General features: G+C 39.3%; 3 protein-coding genes across 7 annotated transcripts in view; 2 read left to right on the top strand and 1 right to left on the bottom strand.

Annotated features, from left to right (window-relative positions):
• gpm6b (glycoprotein M6B) overlaps nucleotides 1–6,038 on the top strand; it is a 29,708-nt gene extending 23,670 nt beyond the window's left edge. The window contains exons 3-7 of one of the 2 annotated variants that reach the window (XM_023951229.1): nucleotides 326–482; nucleotides 616–784; nucleotides 1,878–1,951; nucleotides 2,042–2,107; nucleotides 4,298–6,038. In XM_023951229.1, coding sequence (XP_023806997.1) covers nucleotides 326–482; nucleotides 616–784; nucleotides 1,878–1,951; nucleotides 2,042–2,107; nucleotides 4,298–4,447 — 616 coding nt within the window. In that variant the 3' untranslated portion in view covers nucleotides 4,448–6,038. Of the gene's footprint in view, nucleotides 1–325; nucleotides 483–615; nucleotides 785–1,877; nucleotides 1,952–2,041; nucleotides 2,108–2,494; nucleotides 3,943–4,297 lie in introns of those variants that run through there. The other variant, XM_023951230.1, reaches the window with a different exon arrangement.
• A 52-nt stretch (nucleotides 6,039–6,090) lies between these two features.
• ofd1 (OFD1, centriole and centriolar satellite protein) lies at nucleotides 6,091–15,644 on the bottom strand. Of its 3 annotated transcripts, none has more exons than XM_023951227.1 (22): nucleotides 15,341–15,644; nucleotides 15,063–15,266; nucleotides 14,899–14,967; nucleotides 14,785–14,809; nucleotides 14,581–14,688; nucleotides 14,372–14,502; nucleotides 14,081–14,254; nucleotides 13,349–13,455; nucleotides 13,153–13,272; nucleotides 12,785–12,858; nucleotides 12,609–12,700; nucleotides 12,259–12,448; nucleotides 11,496–11,626; nucleotides 11,223–11,334; nucleotides 8,464–9,105; nucleotides 8,124–8,277; nucleotides 7,924–8,012; nucleotides 7,438–7,566; nucleotides 7,109–7,281; nucleotides 6,580–6,747; nucleotides 6,406–6,476; nucleotides 6,091–6,209 (listed from the first exon to the last, which is right to left on the bottom strand). In XM_023951227.1, exons 1-22 carry the CDS (start codon nucleotides 15,437–15,439, stop codon nucleotides 6,164–6,166), a joined length of 3,108 nt encoding a protein of 1,035 aa, XP_023806995.1. In that variant the 5' UTR covers nucleotides 15,440–15,644; the 3' UTR covers nucleotides 6,091–6,163. The 3 variants fall into 3 exon arrangements, with proteins under 3 accessions (XP_023806995.1, XP_023806994.1, XP_023806996.1); XM_023951226.1 differs by having other exon boundaries at nucleotides 8,464–9,159; nucleotides 15,341–15,643; XM_023951228.1 differs by lacking the exon at nucleotides 8,464–9,105 and having other exon boundaries at nucleotides 15,341–15,643.
• Nucleotides 15,645–15,797: 153 nt separating this feature from the next.
• trappc2 (trafficking protein particle complex 2) lies at nucleotides 15,798–17,290 on the top strand. 2 transcript variants are annotated; one of them, XM_004081787.3, is made up of 5 exons: nucleotides 15,798–15,890; nucleotides 16,087–16,214; nucleotides 16,523–16,667; nucleotides 16,801–16,886; nucleotides 16,969–17,290. In XM_004081787.3, exons 2-5 carry the CDS (start codon nucleotides 16,122–16,124, stop codon nucleotides 17,065–17,067), a joined length of 423 nt encoding a protein of 140 aa, XP_004081835.1. In that variant the 5' UTR covers nucleotides 15,798–15,890; nucleotides 16,087–16,121; the 3' UTR covers nucleotides 17,068–17,290. The 2 variants fall into 2 exon arrangements, with proteins under 2 accessions (XP_004081835.1, XP_023806515.1); XM_023950747.1 differs by lacking the exon at nucleotides 15,798–15,890 and having other exon boundaries at nucleotides 15,906–16,214.
• Nucleotides 17,291–17,305: the final 15 nt, after the last annotated feature.

Genomic DNA, 17,305 nt, shown 5'->3' with positions numbered 1-17,305 from the left:
TAAAATAAGACAGTAGATGGGAGTTAGCACATGTTTTATAGATCAGGAAAAACTCAGATTCTCCTTATGGTGGACGATTCCCAGAAACAGGCATCAGCTGTCATCTCCACGTTAAGGTATCTCAGTTAATCACATTCATCTGTTTGCATTTAAGTGATACAAGTTCCTTCTGTTTAATAAATTTTAAGCAAAATAGTAGAGCATGTAGACATTTTCTTGTGCTACATAAATATTTAAGTGCAGCTTAGGCATTTTTTTCCATGTTATGTTGGAGACGGACTATTTTTGCCTCACAATTCTTGACCTTGATGTTCCTCTTTAACAGAATACAGCTGATGCAGTATGTCATCTATGGCATCGCTTCATTTTTCTTCCTGTATGGAATCATTCTGCTTGCCGAGGGCTTCTACACAACCAGTGCTGTCAAGGAGCTCCACAGCGAGTTCAAGACCACCATCTGTGGACGCTGCATCAGTGGAATGGTATGTTAAAACAACCAAGGAGCTGCATGGAACTTTTTAAACAACTCCGTTTTATGGCACATGTGCAAAGACCTTAAAATGTGCACAACAGATCTGATGAAGCAAGCGTTGTGCTGTTTTTTTGCGTTTTCAGTTTGTGTTCCTCACGTACATCCTGGGTGTGGCTTGGCTGGGCGTGTTTGGCTTCTCCGCCGTACCCGTCTTCCTCTTCTACAACATGTGGTCCACCTGTAATGCCATGAATTCTCCAACGTTCAACATAACTAGCATCGACTCCATCTGCGTGGATGTTCGTCAGTACGGTAAGAAAGAAAACGTCTCTTTCAGATCAACCTAAAAGTCCCATTACATGTAGATGATGAGAAAATTATGCATTTTGCAGAGCGACAGTTTTTCACCAAAAATTAATCTGAGTTGTGGGTGGAGCAACCCCACCCCCCTCCCTGTCAACCAACTCTAGGAGCTGTTTGTACGCTCTCCTGCTAGCGTACAGCCCCTGACCCTCCCAACCTAACATTACCAGTACAACAAAAATGGCAAGCAATATTGGAGCTATTCAGACATACAGTATTGAACTAGATTCCAGCTCAGACAAGGAAAACTAAGACGTACATGGATCTATTCTACAAGTGATGGAGCGGAACAGAGAGCTTGTAATCCGCCCAGTATATTTTCGAAGTCAGAAATAAAGTCATTTTTAAACGGCATTTTTTTCCATCTGATTCACATTGGTTTAATTATATAAAAACCCAGAAATGCAATTTTGAGCTCAAAGTCAGACTAAAAAGTCATTTAACCCAGAAACATATTAAAGATCAGAACAACAATTGAAAAAGCAAGATAATTAATAAAAAACATTATATTTTAACAAAAATAATTTACAGAAATCAAAATTATGCGTTAAAAAACAAAGCACAAAATGAAACCGGAAAAGGTAGGTACTATGGAAATGATTGAATCATGAAGCTTGATTTTGGAATTTTGAGTTTATTAAATGCATCTTGAATGTCTGTATGCTAATACAATTTTCATGATTAGTACAGATTATAGTTTTCAGTTGAAATGATGGACGTATGGCAGCGAAACCTCATAGTACTAACCTTTTGTCGTTCTCAATTTACCTTGGTTTAGCTTTTGGTTGTTTATATTAAAATTAAAAGTCTGAAAATAAAAAAATTAAAAATGTTACTAAAAAGCTTTTGTTGCTTTGTGTCCATCCAGATTTCCTCAACAATCTGTTCATTCTGAATATAGAGTTGAATTATAGCCTCTTAGAATCTATTTGTAAACTGTTATCTTCCAAATTTAAATGTTTTGCTTCTTGTAAACCTTTTGCTTAAGCGTGTTTTAGTTGCTAAAATAAATCAAAATTAAAAAAGAATTCTGTTGTTGCAGGAATCATCCCATGGAACGCCACCCCAGGAAGGGCCTGTGGATCTGCTCTTGGTGAAATCTGCAAAACCAGCGATGTAGGTTGACGTTCCACCTCTCCGTTTTTTTTTTTTTTGTTAAAGTGTCCACAGGGACACGTTTTAACTGTCAACTCTTCTTCTTCTCAGTTTTACCTGTCCTATCACCTGTACATCGTGGCGTGCGCCGGGGCAGGAGCCACCGTCATCGCTCTGGTAAGCTCCTCCCTGCTCCTCACCCTCCTCCTTTTAGTCCACCTTTGCACCGTTTGAATGAGCAGCATCAAATGCTCCTTTTCTCCTTTCTGTGTGGTCGATGTAACAAGACCGGAGATGATTATAGGCTAGATTCTCCTCAGCTTTATTTCCATTTGCTGTTTACTATCTGCTTAGCGTTTGTACTTCAATGGGTGGGACCAGTGTGGGGTTGCTATTTCAGCTTTAAAAAAAATTTTTTGGTAATTTTATATATCAGAACTCAGATTTTAAAACCGTTATTTTTTTAAATTTTTCAACTAAAAAGTGACTGATCGCTAACTTGTGGTTACATTATTGAGGTCAACCGCATGTTCTCTTACCACCTTCTCTGTTTTCTTCCACCAGCTGATCTACATGATGGCTACTACTTATAACTTTGCTGTTTTGAAGTTTAAGAGTCGGGAAGACTGCTGCACTAAGTTTTAGTCTGGTCCACAGCGTTTCATTTGGCTGTGCCGACGAGTAGAGACAGTTGCCACTGACGACAAACTAAAAAAAACAAAACAAAAAAAAAAAAATAGAAAGGTCAAAATCTCTTCATTAGTAATCCCATGACTTGTAAATAGCTGGTTGTATGCTTCCTTTAGCATTTGGTATCCAGGGATTTCGCCTGTCTGAGGGCATTTGGTGAAAGTTGTTGGGAGAGTGAGGCGTTGCTTAGTTCACTGGTTTTGTTTCGCTTTTCTAGACTCTTGTTTCTGGAGGTTTGTCTCCATTGTATTCTAGAGAAATGTGCACAGGCAGACATCCACAAAAGTGTTATTTATATGCGTTATGTGTGAAGCTGGTCCTGGCCTGTGAAAAGGTGCCAACTGCACGGAAAATGCAGACACAAAAAACAGTGTTTAGCACGCATCAGTCGGCGGAAGTCAGAGCTGAAATGCAAATCTGCATGAATTTCCCTTTAAGATACTTCTAAGACAGGGATGTCTTAAGGGCCATACTCCTGGATGTTCTCCAACATGCCCTGCTCTAACATGTTCAAATTGGCTGGACAAACCTGTACCAGGTAATCAGTCACGACAAGGGCTTGGTTATCTGGAAATCATGCAGACACGCCGACCCTCGCAGCATGGAGTTGCCTTTAGTTGGTCTAAGACATGGAGCAAACTCACACACATAACCAGCATTAGCCTCTGCTGTTCTGACAGGTGTCTGATGACAACCCACACTTTTATGGCTCCGTGTTTTTGATTCACAGATCAGCCATCTTGATGAGACCGTTAAAAAGTGACTTTGGTCAGTGCTAAAGCAGTAGTCGAGTGCCTTGAGTTTTCTTTTAATTTATTTCTGCAGCCTTTAAATCTACGGTGCCAACCCTTTCACAAGGAAAAAAATCAATATAGTATTTTTTTTTGCACAAATTTAAACTTAAATTGATTTTAAAAACCTTTTCTATATTTTGCTGATGAGAAGATATTTCAAACACAAACTACACCTGCCTACAGTGAAGCAGACATGATTGGGGAAGGTTGTGTAACTCTGCATGAGCCTCAAGCTGCAGTTTATTTCACATATCCTGCAAAATAAAATAAAAAATCCTGTTTTTAGTGTGGCATGAGTTGATTTCTTTTGTATTATGACAGCTGATGCTGGTATAGCTTCAGCTATGAAAATGTTTTCTTTTTATCTCAAAGTGCCATTAAAGAGCCATTTGTAATTTTAACCTTGAGACTGCATGCTTACAATTACTTATACTCCATATTTCATATATTTAATTTCCTCTTAAATGTTACAGAACTGTAGCTATTACTTTCTATATATAAAATAAACAGTCTTTGTTTACAAATGTACTCTTACCTTGTGTCTTTTTTTCTATTGAGGAGTGTGCAGAACTGTATGAAGCACAGACGGGTCGCTGAATTTCATGCTTTGCACTAACCTTCTGCATTTACAGCTGCACAATGCATGCATGCATGCACCACCGCTGTCTTTCTTCCATCACTTTTCCCCCCTATTAACGGTCACGTTCTGGTTTCCTGCAGTTATTGTAACGTCAAAAGTTACAAGAGTTGTCTTTCTGTCATGTCCGGAGATAATCAGTCTAAAAAAAAAGTGAACTGTATGTTCGTAGAGTAGCTCAGTCCTGTAGCTTGCTTTGCATCTCTGACATGCTCACCGGCCATCCACCTCACCCTTCTCTTCCAGATCCACTTCCTCATGATTCTCTCAGCAAACTGGGCCTACCTTAAGGATGCCAGTCAAATGCATGCCTACCAAGACATCAAATTGAAGGAAGAGCGGGAGCTGCAGGACATCACCGCACGCTCAAAGGAATGCCTCAATTCCTACACATAAGGATTTTTCATCCGTGCAAACACACGCTACGTGACATACAAAACACTGCGGGCCTACTACAGCAGCCTGTTTGGACCAACACTCTGCTCAAATAACCGGCTGGCTGTGTACACTGTGCAGTACTAACCCAGCTTCTAACCTCCTAATGCATCCGAGCTGCTTCCTGCACTAACTCAAAAAGACTTGCTACATACAGATTGCAGACTTTTTTTTTTTTTTTCCCCCCGATTTTGCAGGAAGAAACAATGCCGATGATCCTTTTGTGGTAGTCATTTTTCCTGCTGAACCTTGATGGGTTAGACTATTTTTATGCAGTGGATAACAACAGGTTTATTTTGTCTGTCTTATGACCCTCCAGCTTTTCCAAAGTAAGAGGTTTGGTTCTTGTTCTTTCCCTCGTTCACAGGCCTTAAACCAAATTCCAGTGTCAAAATGTATTAATGGAACAAATATTTAAAAAGTAGACAAAAAAAACCCTGCTCTAATAATATACTAAGAATTTGACTGCATGGCTGTTTCAGCAAATGTTCTAATGTTAAGGATGGGTCTGTAATCCAATTCTGTTTCACAGATACTCAGAATATTAGCCAATTTTTTCCATTAAAAAGGGTTTATTTGAAAAAGATGTCTCAAATTTGGGACAAAGGAGGAAAAAAAAAAACTCCACATGCAAAAATATTGCAATTTACATGTGAATGCTACTGCATTTATTGGCAACATAAAAAACACAATGTTAAAAAAGGAATCAAAAGTTTAGATGTAAATAGAAAAGACTGCTGAGTTCATAACACTGATAGTGGTTGTAAATTGTCATTTCTGTACAATGTTATTCAAACCATTCTGATTTCTAAGAAATAAAAAGCCATCCCCTATATATGGAACAGCAGGTTCAACAATGATTAATTTGTTTTTTAATGACTACATTTCTATTTCTTTTGATTTTCTATAATTGCATTTTTTATGTGCAATTGTAACATGTAAGAATTACTTATGTAATCTTTTTCTTAGTTACAGCGATAACTTGATGTTTTGTTGTTGCATGAAGACGACTGTTTCTGCAGAAACGTGATGTACAGTGAGATATTCTGACATCAGTAGTAGGCAGCTTTTGCCCTATATTCTTACCAATTAACTCCTTTTATAGCAATATCATCAGTGTAGATTCGTAGTAAAGTCTTAGTTCATTTGACTTCTTTTTGTAATATTTTGAATTATAGTATACACATTCTGTATGAATGTTGAGCGCCTCTACATTTTAATTGTAATGTACCATTAAAAAGAAAATTACACCACCAGTCATTGAAAAATGTGTGTAAAGTAAAAACAGAAAATGTAGCCAATGTATGCTTATGATACAGAATGTGTTATTGGGTGTATGGGAGGGAAATAAGACTTGTGTAAAGATAATGGGAATTCAGTGTTATCTTTTTGTTCCTTGTGTTTGAACCAAAAAAAAAGTAGTTTCTAAATCACCGGGAGGACATCAATCAATCACCGAGCACCGTCTGACTGGAAACCCCCTTTGTGACATGACTCAAATGGCCTGATGACTGTTTTTATGGAAAGAAATAAAACAAATGGTTGTACTTTTTTGGTGCTGATATGTGATTTTATTTTACAAGTTAGTAAAATGTACAGATCTGATTTAAAAAGCAACACATTTAAAAAAAAAAAAAAAAAATAATGTAGAAATAAAAATTGCTGTTGAAGATTTTCTCACCAGAAGTCATCTTCCATTTCTTTGGGTGAATGTAATGCAGCACTGAAAGGAAACCAAGTCAGTGAATAATAATTTAGAAAATGCATAAAAACGTGCATCTATAAAGATATTAAAAAAAAAAAAGAATACATTTAAGGTACATCTGTTGAAGAAACATTGTAACTTTTAACCATGATAATTAAGCTTTTTTTTAAATCTAAAATCAATTAAGCAGTATAGTATCTGTGATTGAGGTTACCTTTGTTCTGTGTCATCATTAAAACTAATGTTTTCTGGGCTTGTTTGTCCCGCCTCCTCTCTCTGAGGACTCTAAAGAGAGAGAGAGAGAGAAAAAAAAAATCAACACATGAAATGGAAACTACATCTTAAAAAAAAAAAATCACCAGGCTTCCGTCTACTTGGTGCTCCCCACCTCTTCACGCCGTTTCTCTCTTGCTTCCAGGACCATTTTCATGTACTTCTCCAGTGGATTTTCAACTTTTGACTCCTCCCTGCTTTGATCTGCCTCTTTTTTCTGCCCATCGTCCTCTTCTTTGTCAACTTCACTTTCTTTTTCTAGTTGCTCAACATTCTGCAAAAGCTGGTTTAAGCAGAAAAATCTTAACATTTATTTAAGGCTAACTTTTTTCTGAAACATTCCTGTCATTTTCATTAAAGACCCACTCCAGCAATCAAAGAGTCCCCAGTGTTCTATTAATGATGATTATGCTGTTTTTTAGCAGTTTTCAAGCACATTGTTTCTGCAGAGTGGCAGTAGTTTGTAAGATTTTCGCCTCAAAGTTGTGGGCGGGACAGTTTTCACGTTCCTGATTCATCAAGATTTGAATTAAATACTCAGAAATGCGATTTTAAGCTTACTTTTCTTAATATATGTCCTCCATCATCAGAAAAATGCCACAAGAACATCTTATCACCAAATACCCTTTTTATCGGACATTTACCATCTCTTTCTCAAGCCTCTCCAGTTCTTGCTGCTCTCGCTCCTTGGCTTCTTCCAGCTCCCCCTCTCGTTTTTCTTGTTGGTCTTTGCGTTCCTTTTCCCACCTCTGCTCCTCAACATCTTCCTCTTGGACTCTGGCAGATTCCCCCAATGTCTGTGGCATGTTTGGGGAACCTTTGAATTTAAAGTAGATTTACAGTCTTTAGACTCTAAAAGGTCTTGAATACCATCACGGATGCAAGAAAATCTAGACACAACAAGAAAATGTAGTGCAATATGAACCATAATTTGAGGTTAACAAAATGTGGGTTATTACTGGGAGGAACTCACCCTCTCGAGCCTCAGAGTCGCCTGGGTCCTCCGGGAGGTCCTGTGGGTGGGCGGTGGAGGGGCCATCGGGGGCCTTCTCCGAGTGAGAACCAGCAGTGTCCAGGAGAAGCTCTGGAATGTGGCTGGACTCTAAAGGGAGACACGCACAAAGAGGTCTATTATGCAGCACCATAATGAAACCGGGCCAGAGGACCAGCACAGAATTCATAATCAGCTGTCCCCTCATCTTCATCATTGTGCCAGACCGCTGAAAGGACACTTTGGAGGCCGGTCTCGCACTCACTCATTTAAACTAAGGGAAGAAATATAGTTAAATTGAAGCTCTGTTGAGCATTTATACATCTTATTTCTTTGTTTTCTGGAATAGAGTCAGTGCTTTTCTGCATGCAAAACCCACAAAAGCTTTTCATCTGTTAATGTGGTCCGAAGTTTATCTAAATAAAATGTATTTTCAATTCTATGTTGTTTGGTTTGAGCGTTTTTTACCAAGAACTTCTGTAAGATCTTCAAGTTTGATCTTCTCTGGCTGTGGGGAAGACTCTGAGCTGGAGAACACTGGCCTGGACTCCAAAGGACTGAAAAGAAACAGGAATAAACATGAGCCTATTAACATGCTACACCTTTACAGAGTGAAAGGCAGACACACAGCTTCACAGCGTCCTTGTCAAAGTCACGGCAGATGGTACCTGGACTGGTCTCGTGCTGTGCTCTTGAGCTGGGGACTGTGAGGTGGGCTAATCTCGGGAGAGAAGTCGGCGGCTGCAGCGGTGGCGGCGGGGGCCCGTTTGAATGATCCGTCACAGAGCGGCTGAGGGGACACAGCCGGAGACACGACTGCCTCTGACAGAGAAACAGCCTTCTGTTAGGAAACAACACTGCCACTGGAGAGTCATTGTTCTGACACTGACATGCAAGGATGTTCAGAAGAACTCATTGAACAGCACTTAAGCTGTGTGTGGAGTTTTTAATAGATTGGAAGCGATGGGTCATAAAAAAAAAAACATGCAAAAAAACATTTTCCAATACCTTCAGCCCTTTTTTTGTGAAGCTTCTTCTTGGTGGATGACTGTGATCTGCAGGATGAGTGCTCTGATGAAACCACACTTTCATCCTGGGGTTGTTCTGCTCTCATAAATAAGGGCTCAGCCAATGATTGGTGCCTGGGAACAGCTCTGTGGAGCTGGTTATAGTCGTCTAACGAAGTCAATCTTGGCTGTGGAGCAGGTGCAGGGCTTCCTGGGTCATCAAATACCAAAATGGAGGACAGGACTCTTTGAGGAGAGTGTGGGGTAAATGGAGACTTTGATTTGTGTGAATGGTGTGAGTCTTGTTGCCCTCTATGGGGGTTGTTGTGATGTGAGGGACGTGCCTGCTGTAGTAAAAAGGGTTTTGGGGAGAGTCTGTGTGAGATGGAGGGCACTGCCCTCTGCTGGTAGCTCCTGTACGCCTCCTCCAGGCTCTCTGCCTCCTTCTGCAGCTCTTGGAGCCGGGTCTTGGCTACAGCGACCAGCTCCATGTCGGGGTCATGAGAATCATACCAGGGCGTCTTGTGTCCTTGTGAGGTCCCAGCTGTTTTCCAATCATCGTGATAGCCTGGCCTGGCCCCCAGCAGACCCCTGTCCACATAGATGTCAGGAGGAACCAGCTTGTCGGGGCTGAACTCCAGCACTGAGCGATCAACAAGAGACGGCTTGGGGTTACGCAGCACTTCATTTTCAAGAGCTGTCGGCATCGATTCAAACCCACAGAAGAAAATGAGGAGGGGGGAGAAACCAAAAAAAGGATGCTGAGAAAACCCGACCACCATTAAAACATCCAGAAACACTAAAGAACAACTAAAGTCTTGAGTTTTAATGCTAGTTAGTCTTCACAATAACATTTAGGAGCATGTTTGACAATCAAACATTTCCACTCATGCCAGAAAATATGTTTACTATGCAAGGAACATGCACAACAGAAACTAATGCAGTTTACAGGGAATTGAGCTGTGTCTGAATTCATTTACTAAAAGTCTATCCAGTGCCCTGGATTTTAATCAAATGCTCATAACTTGAAAAAAAGATCCGTAAAACCCCTTTTTGTCCTTTTTTGAGCTCTTGTGAGACGATTCTCAGTGGTCTTTTAATTATGATGATGCTGTTTTTAGGCAAAAAAAATCGTTTTCTAGGAAATAGTTTCAGCAGAGCAACAGTGGCTTATTAGAAATTTACCTTTGAGTTGTGGATGACACCATTGGCATGGAGCAATCCCACCCCCTCTTCCCCTTCCTCATTCCTGAAAGCTTACAGCACGGACCTTGTGGACAACCGAGTGTATTTTCTACTTTTTCTCTTTTACAGATTGCATTTTTTCGTCTGCTCCTGATTCACAACAACTCTGATAAAGAAACACTCAAAAATGCAACTTTGAGCTTAATTTTTGAAGTTAATATGACCTCACCCATTTGCTGAAGTAAAAATCTAATGTTGCTGTTCACCTTTTGGCATATCCCTTCAGGGGTCGCTACAGCGAATCAGCTTTCATTGATTGCACAGGTGGTTTGGCAGTGATTTTCATGCTGGATGCCCTTCCTGACAACATTATTTTATCCAGGCTGGGGACCAGCACAGGGAGACCTGAGTCCCCTTGTGGCTACATACTTAGACAGTAGCATAAAGGGTCTTGCCACACTGGATTCACGCTGGATGAAGTCCATCGCGCCCCCTGGGAAACAAACCCTGGTTTCCCATGTGCCAGCCCTACATGCAGCCAACTAAGCCATCCAGCTGCTGCTTGAAGTAAAAACTAATTAACTTTTAAATTTTTATAAAGACAATTTAGGAATTCAGTGTGTTATAATAAAGAAAACTGGGATGATTTTCATAAAATAAATTTACATCAATTTTCTTTCCATTAAATTGTTCAAACACAATGCATTGTGGCGGCCATGGTACAGCGGTAGGGCGGTCAACCCATGATCGTAATATTACAGGTTCGATTCCCGCCTTGCACACCCATGTGTCGAAGTGTACTTGGGCAAGACACTGAACCCCACCTTGCCTCTGGTGGGAGGTTGGCGCCAGTGTTTGGCAGTGGAGCCGCCACCAGTGTGTGAATGTGTGTGTGACCGGGTGAATGGATCTGTGACTGTAAAGCGCTTTGGGCCTTGTAGGTAGAAAAGCGCTATATAAATATACGCCATTTTATATTTGCCAATCTAGTGAGCATCAATGCACACTGATTATTTGCAGCAAGTTCTGGGAAATTTCCTTTTTTCTGTCTTTCTAGCTTATCCTGTCCAACAACTGAGCTAACAGATAAGAGCTGAGGGCCTTTTGTCTTGGACAGATTTTAGTTATACAATAAGGAGCTATGCATCTTCTGATAGCCAAGGTGTATATTTGGATAAACCCCCCTTTTTGGTTTTTGTATTAGCTTGTATTTATTTATTACATTTTATGTTTTGAATATGTATTTTCTGTCTTTTACAGAAGGAAGAGAGAGGGGAAAAGTGTGACAAAGAAAGACAAAAAAGGTGTGTGTGTGTGTGGGGGGGGGGGGGTGTAGAAGAAAAAAGAGAGAGGGGGAAAAAGTAAGGGGATACAAGTGCCAAGTTGCTCATTTGAGAAGGTTATGATTTTAAGGTTTACATTGTTTATACTAAATTTAAGAATTCTGGGAAATTTCCACTGGATTTTTTGGAATTGCGGATGTGGACACCCTGACAAAATGGCGAACGCCCTCTATAGTGACTGAATTCAGACACAGCGTGAGACACTGTGCTCACACACGCCCCGTCGTGCTACCTTGCTGAGTGTGCCGAAGCTTCATCTTCAGCTCTTCAACGTGGCTGTTCATCCACTGGGCTCTCTCCTGGTGATCCAAGAGCTGAGCTTTGAGCTGAGCACAGCGGTCAGACTGCAGAGATCAGACAAAAACATCTTCAACTAATTATGTACACACAGTGGAAGATCTGTGCAAAGTACAGGACAAATGTTGGCAACAGGAAACACAATAAAGCTGCCAAAAAAGAAAAATGTCGCTTCCCACAGTTAGTTCACTGATGTGAAGGGACTGACCTCATTTTGAAGCTGTGCCTGCAGCACCTCCCTTTGGTTGTCAAAGTCTTCCTCATCCAGTCTGCGGGCATTCTGCAGGCGCTGCAGCTCCACCTGCAGAGCCAGCTGCTCTTTGGATGGCGTGGCCATTTCTGAAATGGACAGTCTTTGGCTGAAACCAATCCATACTTCACTGATTTTTAAAGAAAGAAACTTTACAAAGCTGCACCTCTGTCTTTAACTGAAAGGTTAAATACATAGAACTTATCGCATATTGGCGACTTCTTTTTTTTTACCCATTTCATCCTTTAACAGCAGAATGAATACTGTACCCCATAAAGAGGAAGACTTTTATGTGTCGTTGATAGAGAGCTCCTGTTCCTGCTCACAGTCATTCCACTTCTCAACAGACTTCTATAGCTGGTTGTCTGCAGAGCTACAACCGCCACACAGAGGCCCCCCATTGACAGGCAAGACACACTCACAAAGACTCAGCCAGAGGCAGGGGGGCAGATTACCATGAATGCTGCACAGTAAAACTGAACCTCCCAGTCATGAAAGACCGGGACTCTGAATACTTCATGAGATTTGTCATTGGAATGAAAAATATATTAAGAAATTTAGCTTGCAATTACATTTATGAGTATTTCTTTGTTCAAAGTTTTGCGAATGCTGTAAGCTAGCAGGAGAGCCTGTAAACAGAGAGCTCTCAGCAACAGGAGTAAAGGGTGGGCGGGTTCGCTCCACGCCACACTCAGAGGCGAAGGAGGTCATCGCCCTTCACCTGCATGGAGACGGCGGTTCTCCTCTCTGACTTCTTCCAGCTGCTTTTTCAGCAGCTGCATCTGCTCCTGCAGCTCCGTTCTTTCTCTTCTCAGACTGGGGTAGTCGCTGGTGCTCTCCAGTCTTTCCCTCAGCAAATCTTTCTGTTGAGTCAGCAGGGAAATCTGCTGCTGCGCTGTGTCAAGGTCAGCCTAAAAAAACCAGAGAGGACGTACGATGAAACAGCAAGTAACATCATCGAGGAAGCTTAAACAAATCACACAAGACAAAATAACGCTGGGTATTTCATGAACAGCAGCAGCCGTTCTTTCTTCCCCCCAAAAAACTTTAAGAATGTGAACTATTGTTTACCTGCAGCTGTTTCAATTTGGCACATGTTCTGCTGTGTTCTTCTGATCTGGCATTAAGGGCAGCGGATTCTTGCTGGATTCTAGCAGCTTCAACTGAGAAAAAATAAAATTGTGAAAAATTAAAACAGGACAAACAAACCAGTAATACGTTATTAGTTAAACAATAAAAATACTTGCCTCTGTTTCTGTTCTCGTTTTCGGTGAGTTTTTCTGTTCTTTTGATGAACTCTTCCTTCAGCTCGAGCTGATAACTGATCAACAACAGTTGATTGAAATAGAAAAACAGTGTCTCAGTTTACATCTAATAACAACACTCCTTCTGTTTACAAAATGACATGCATATGAAGTCCTGCTTTTATAGTATTTATGCACAAATAAAACCATTCCCACATGTGCCTAATGTTGATTAAAAACAAAAGTGGTAACAGTTCTACTGGCTAAACACAACAGCTCCATCCTGTGGAGCTAAACCAAACTATTTTTCTTATACATTAAAAAATATACATATGAAGATAAAATGTTTTTCCCTATACCATGAAAATTACCTGGATAATTCATTTTTCAGCTTTTGCTCATATGTGTCCTCCATGGTTTTCACAGCCAGTTCTCTCCTCCTCAAGAGCTCTTCAGCTGTCTTGACTTTCTCTGCATGAATCTGACAAGTCCTACGCAGGAAAATGCAGACTTTAAGTCAGCATTTCAAATGGGAAAAGGTCAAGTAGAAAAACAGAGAGATCGTACTTTTCAAAAGCTTCCATTCTCATCCTCAGTTCATTTTCTCGGTAACGAAGGCTTTCGATGTCTTTCAGCGTGGACTGTCTCTGCATATACATGTCTTTTTCTTCAATCTACCAGAGGGGAAAATAAAAGTTAACAGAGTCAAATAGACTTTTCAACTTCAGAGTATGGAGTATGTGCAATTAACAGCTTTTAGATATGTACATTCAGAAAAATGTGGCCCGTCTGACGTGTTTTCTATGAAACAAATAAGCTCTTCGTCAAACATTTCTTCGTCTGCTCCTGATTAATTTTGATTTAAATAAAGAAATACTCAGAAATAAATTTTGAAGCTTATTCTTTTAATACATCTCCTCCATCATTAGAAAAATGCGACAAAAGCGTCATACAAACACCAAAAAAAACGAGCATTTTCAAAAATCAAACTTGCTACATTATATAAAATTATTATATATGCTTATTACTCTAAATTCTAAAAACCAACAACAAAAATGAAAATATTTGTATTTGATACAAAACCTATGAGCAGCACATTAGATAAGGCTGAGTTTGTCCAACGGGAAGCGAAATGTTGCCTTTAAAATAAAAAACAAAGATTCCATCACATCTTTAGCAGTGCTGCAATGGAGCAATTCATCTTTTTTTTTTGCAACTTTTAAGAGTGGGCAGAAATGTTTCCATTGAATTGGCAAAAATTGACAAATGGAAAAAAAAAAGATGTTTGCAAATATTTACCTCTTTGTGCTTTTGTAAGCCCTCAATGGCGTTCTTCTCTCGTTCCATCAGTGCTTTTGCCTTCATTTCATAGTTTCTTTCCAGTTCTCGCTTCAGATTATCAAACTCTTTATGGAACTTTGACTTTTCTTCCAGCCTCACCTTAGCCATTTCAACTTCTTTAAAATGATGCAGCTTGAAAAAAAAAAAGACATACAATTCAGGTATGGGCGGAGCAACAAATATGAAATCAGAAACAATGCTTTGTGTGCACAAACCAGCATGCATGTAAGCGTGTGTAAGAATAAATACCTTGACATTCATTGAAGCCTCCATCTGTGTCTCAATTTCTCTTTTATAAGCAGCAAGTTTTGATTGAAATGAAAACATTTGGTCCTTATTGAAATGTTCATATTCCTTATCAATTGTTTTCATCTTCTCTACTGCAAATGAAAAACAGAAGCAAATCTTAAAACCTGTGCAGCACTTTTAGTGTTCACATTAGCAAAGCATCTTCATACCAAGAGATTCTCCATAGTTTGATGCTGTGGTTGTCTGAGCATCTGCATCCTGGCGTGGACTGGGAGCATTATGGGATGTCAGATGGGTCAAAAGGTTGAACAGGAAGCCTGTGGAATAGAGTTAAACATAATAGAGTTAAACCCAGAACTTTGGAAAGTGGAACTTTGGAAAGTGGAGCAAAACAAACTGAACATTTAACAAACCTTTGTTGTCGTTTTCCTTACATGCCTGTGATGCAAGAAAGATCATATAATGAGTAACAAATACACTTACCTTTTTTTTTTTTAAATAATGTTTTATTTAAAGGTGGGAATTACCACAGATTTGTACAGTTTTGACTCAGGGTTAATCTTGAGAATTTGAAGGAGGTCATCTTTCTTCAAAACCTAAACAAAGACAAAGATCTTCATCAGAAATGTGTTCTTCATGTTTCCAAGGCAACCACGTCGTTTACACGGGGAAAAAAATGAGTCACGTGTACCTTGTCTTTATTTAAACCGCTTTCAGGGCAGAACACAGATAGCGTGTACTCATAGCCCGATGCTTGGAGATGATCCGCTACGATGCTGTTACAGGCTGAAGCTAGTAAAGTATCGGTCTTCAGGGGGACCAGCCTGGGAACCGGTTCCTGTCCCGTTAAAGGCGGGTGCTTTAACTCCTGGATGAGCTGATTCCGCAGCTGCGCCTGAACAGGATCCAGAGAAAAACCACTGAGACAGCTTTCTAAATATAAAGAACACATAACGAAGTGCAACTTACTTTGAGGGAATCAAGAAAACCTTTGCTTTTGAAAGTTTGGTATAATCTTTTTCTAAGTTCATCTGAGGAAAACGCCTCTACTTCTTTGGAAGTTGACATAACAGCAAGGCGTGAAAAATGAATTGATCCTTGTTTCCAAACACAATTCGGGGCCTTTCAGTAAGGAAAATATAGTTTAAAACATTTTAAAATAACTTACAGTAACAAGAAAATAGCGCGGTAGCAAACAATCAGGGAAACCATTTAAATCTGTCAACGGACTACTCCAATTCAGGCGCATTGTTATGACGTCACAAAACAGACACCCTACCAAAGAATAAATAAATAAAAATAAAATAGAACCAATACCGTAGATCTACATATTTTAATGTATTAAATATTTAATAAATTTAATCTCTTATTCGTGATAAAATGTATATATGTATACATTAGCTTTTTTTTATTGACCTTTAAAATGTCATGTGATTACAACGTCATCTTTATGCGTCTTCCATCTGACTCCCAGGAAGCAAATTTCAACAAAGGTCTATTTGTTGCCGTAAAAACACAAGTAAGACTGTACTCATTATTTCCTTTTTTATTACTTATAAAACAATTTTAAGTTTAAAAACCATTCAATCTGCCCATTTTATAAGCGATCAATATTAGCCTGTGTTAGCTAAAAACCATTGCAGTCCTTACCGCGATATAAAAACTAAATCTCTTGACCCCCTCCTCATTGTTTTGCTTTTGGAAATTGATTTCAGAGGATTTGCAGGTTAGATATAAAGAAGACAAAACGATGTCGGCAAGTTTTTACTTCGTCATGGTTGGACATCGTGACAATCCTGTGTTTGAAATGGAATTTTTGCCAACTGGAAAACCTGAGTCTAAGGTAAACATACTGATACTCCAATTACATAGCATTCGTGTAAAATTAACCAGTTGAAGTTAGTCTTTATTGCGTACATTAATTCATTTAATTGGTTAGACTGGTTTTATAACTCGTTTGCTTCACGTGTGGTATTTGCTTTTGTTTATGTACTTCATATTTCATATGTAGACTTATAATTTGTCTCTTTTTCTTTTTTCTCCATTTTTTGTGTGGGTAAATACTGGACATTTGATTTTTCCCCACTGGTATTGGTAAACTCTGTGTTATCCTATTTCATTTTTGACTCCTATCGTTCTAATATGTCATAGGATGATCACCGTCACCTGAACCAGTTCATTGCGCACGCGGCCTTGGATTTGGTGGATGAAAACATGTGGCTCTCCAACAACATGTACTTGAAAACTGTTGACAAGTTTAACGAGTGGTTTGTCTCAGCTTTTGTTACAGCAGGTCATATCCTTTGTTTCTAATAATCTATTGACATTTCAAAAATAGTGTAGTTATTTCTCAAAGCTGTAACCTTGTTTTTAGTTGTGGTACATGTAAACAAAGTTTTCAAACTGCTTTCTTTAACTGTGTTCCATACAAATCCGATTTATCATGCTACATGATGTGCGACAGGAAGATGGCATTAAAAACTTTTTTAATGATGTATATGATTTATACATTAAGGTAAGTTCTTTGTGGTTAAAGTGCATCATATTTGATTGATTTGTGATATTTAGATCTAATCTTATTCCTTTATTTTTTGCAGTTTGCTATGAATCCGTTCTACGAAATCAATGCACCAATTCGCTCCACAGCATTTGAAAGGAAAGTCCAATTTCTGGGAAAGAAACATCTCCTGAGCTAATCACATTACAATGATTGGAATGCATTGTTGTGTAGTCTACCAATCACACTCATTTTTGTTCTTTCCTGTTTCTGCAAGTGTGAATTCAACAGGAACGCTGGCTTGTATAAAATGTCATCCTGTGTAAATTCTGATATCTTTAACTTGTCACTAAACATCTGATTGATAGCTTAGTGCTTGTTATACAGAAAACACTCATTAAAAAAGGGGGAGAAAAAAAGAACAACCTTGTACTTTG

This window comes from Oryzias latipes, chromosome 21 (genome assembly GCF_002234675.1).
Source record: "Oryzias latipes chromosome 21, ASM223467v1".
Classification (NCBI taxonomy): Eukaryota; Metazoa; Chordata; class Actinopteri; order Beloniformes; family Adrianichthyidae; genus Oryzias; species Oryzias latipes.
This window is presented reverse-complemented; position numbering and strand designations above follow the sequence as displayed.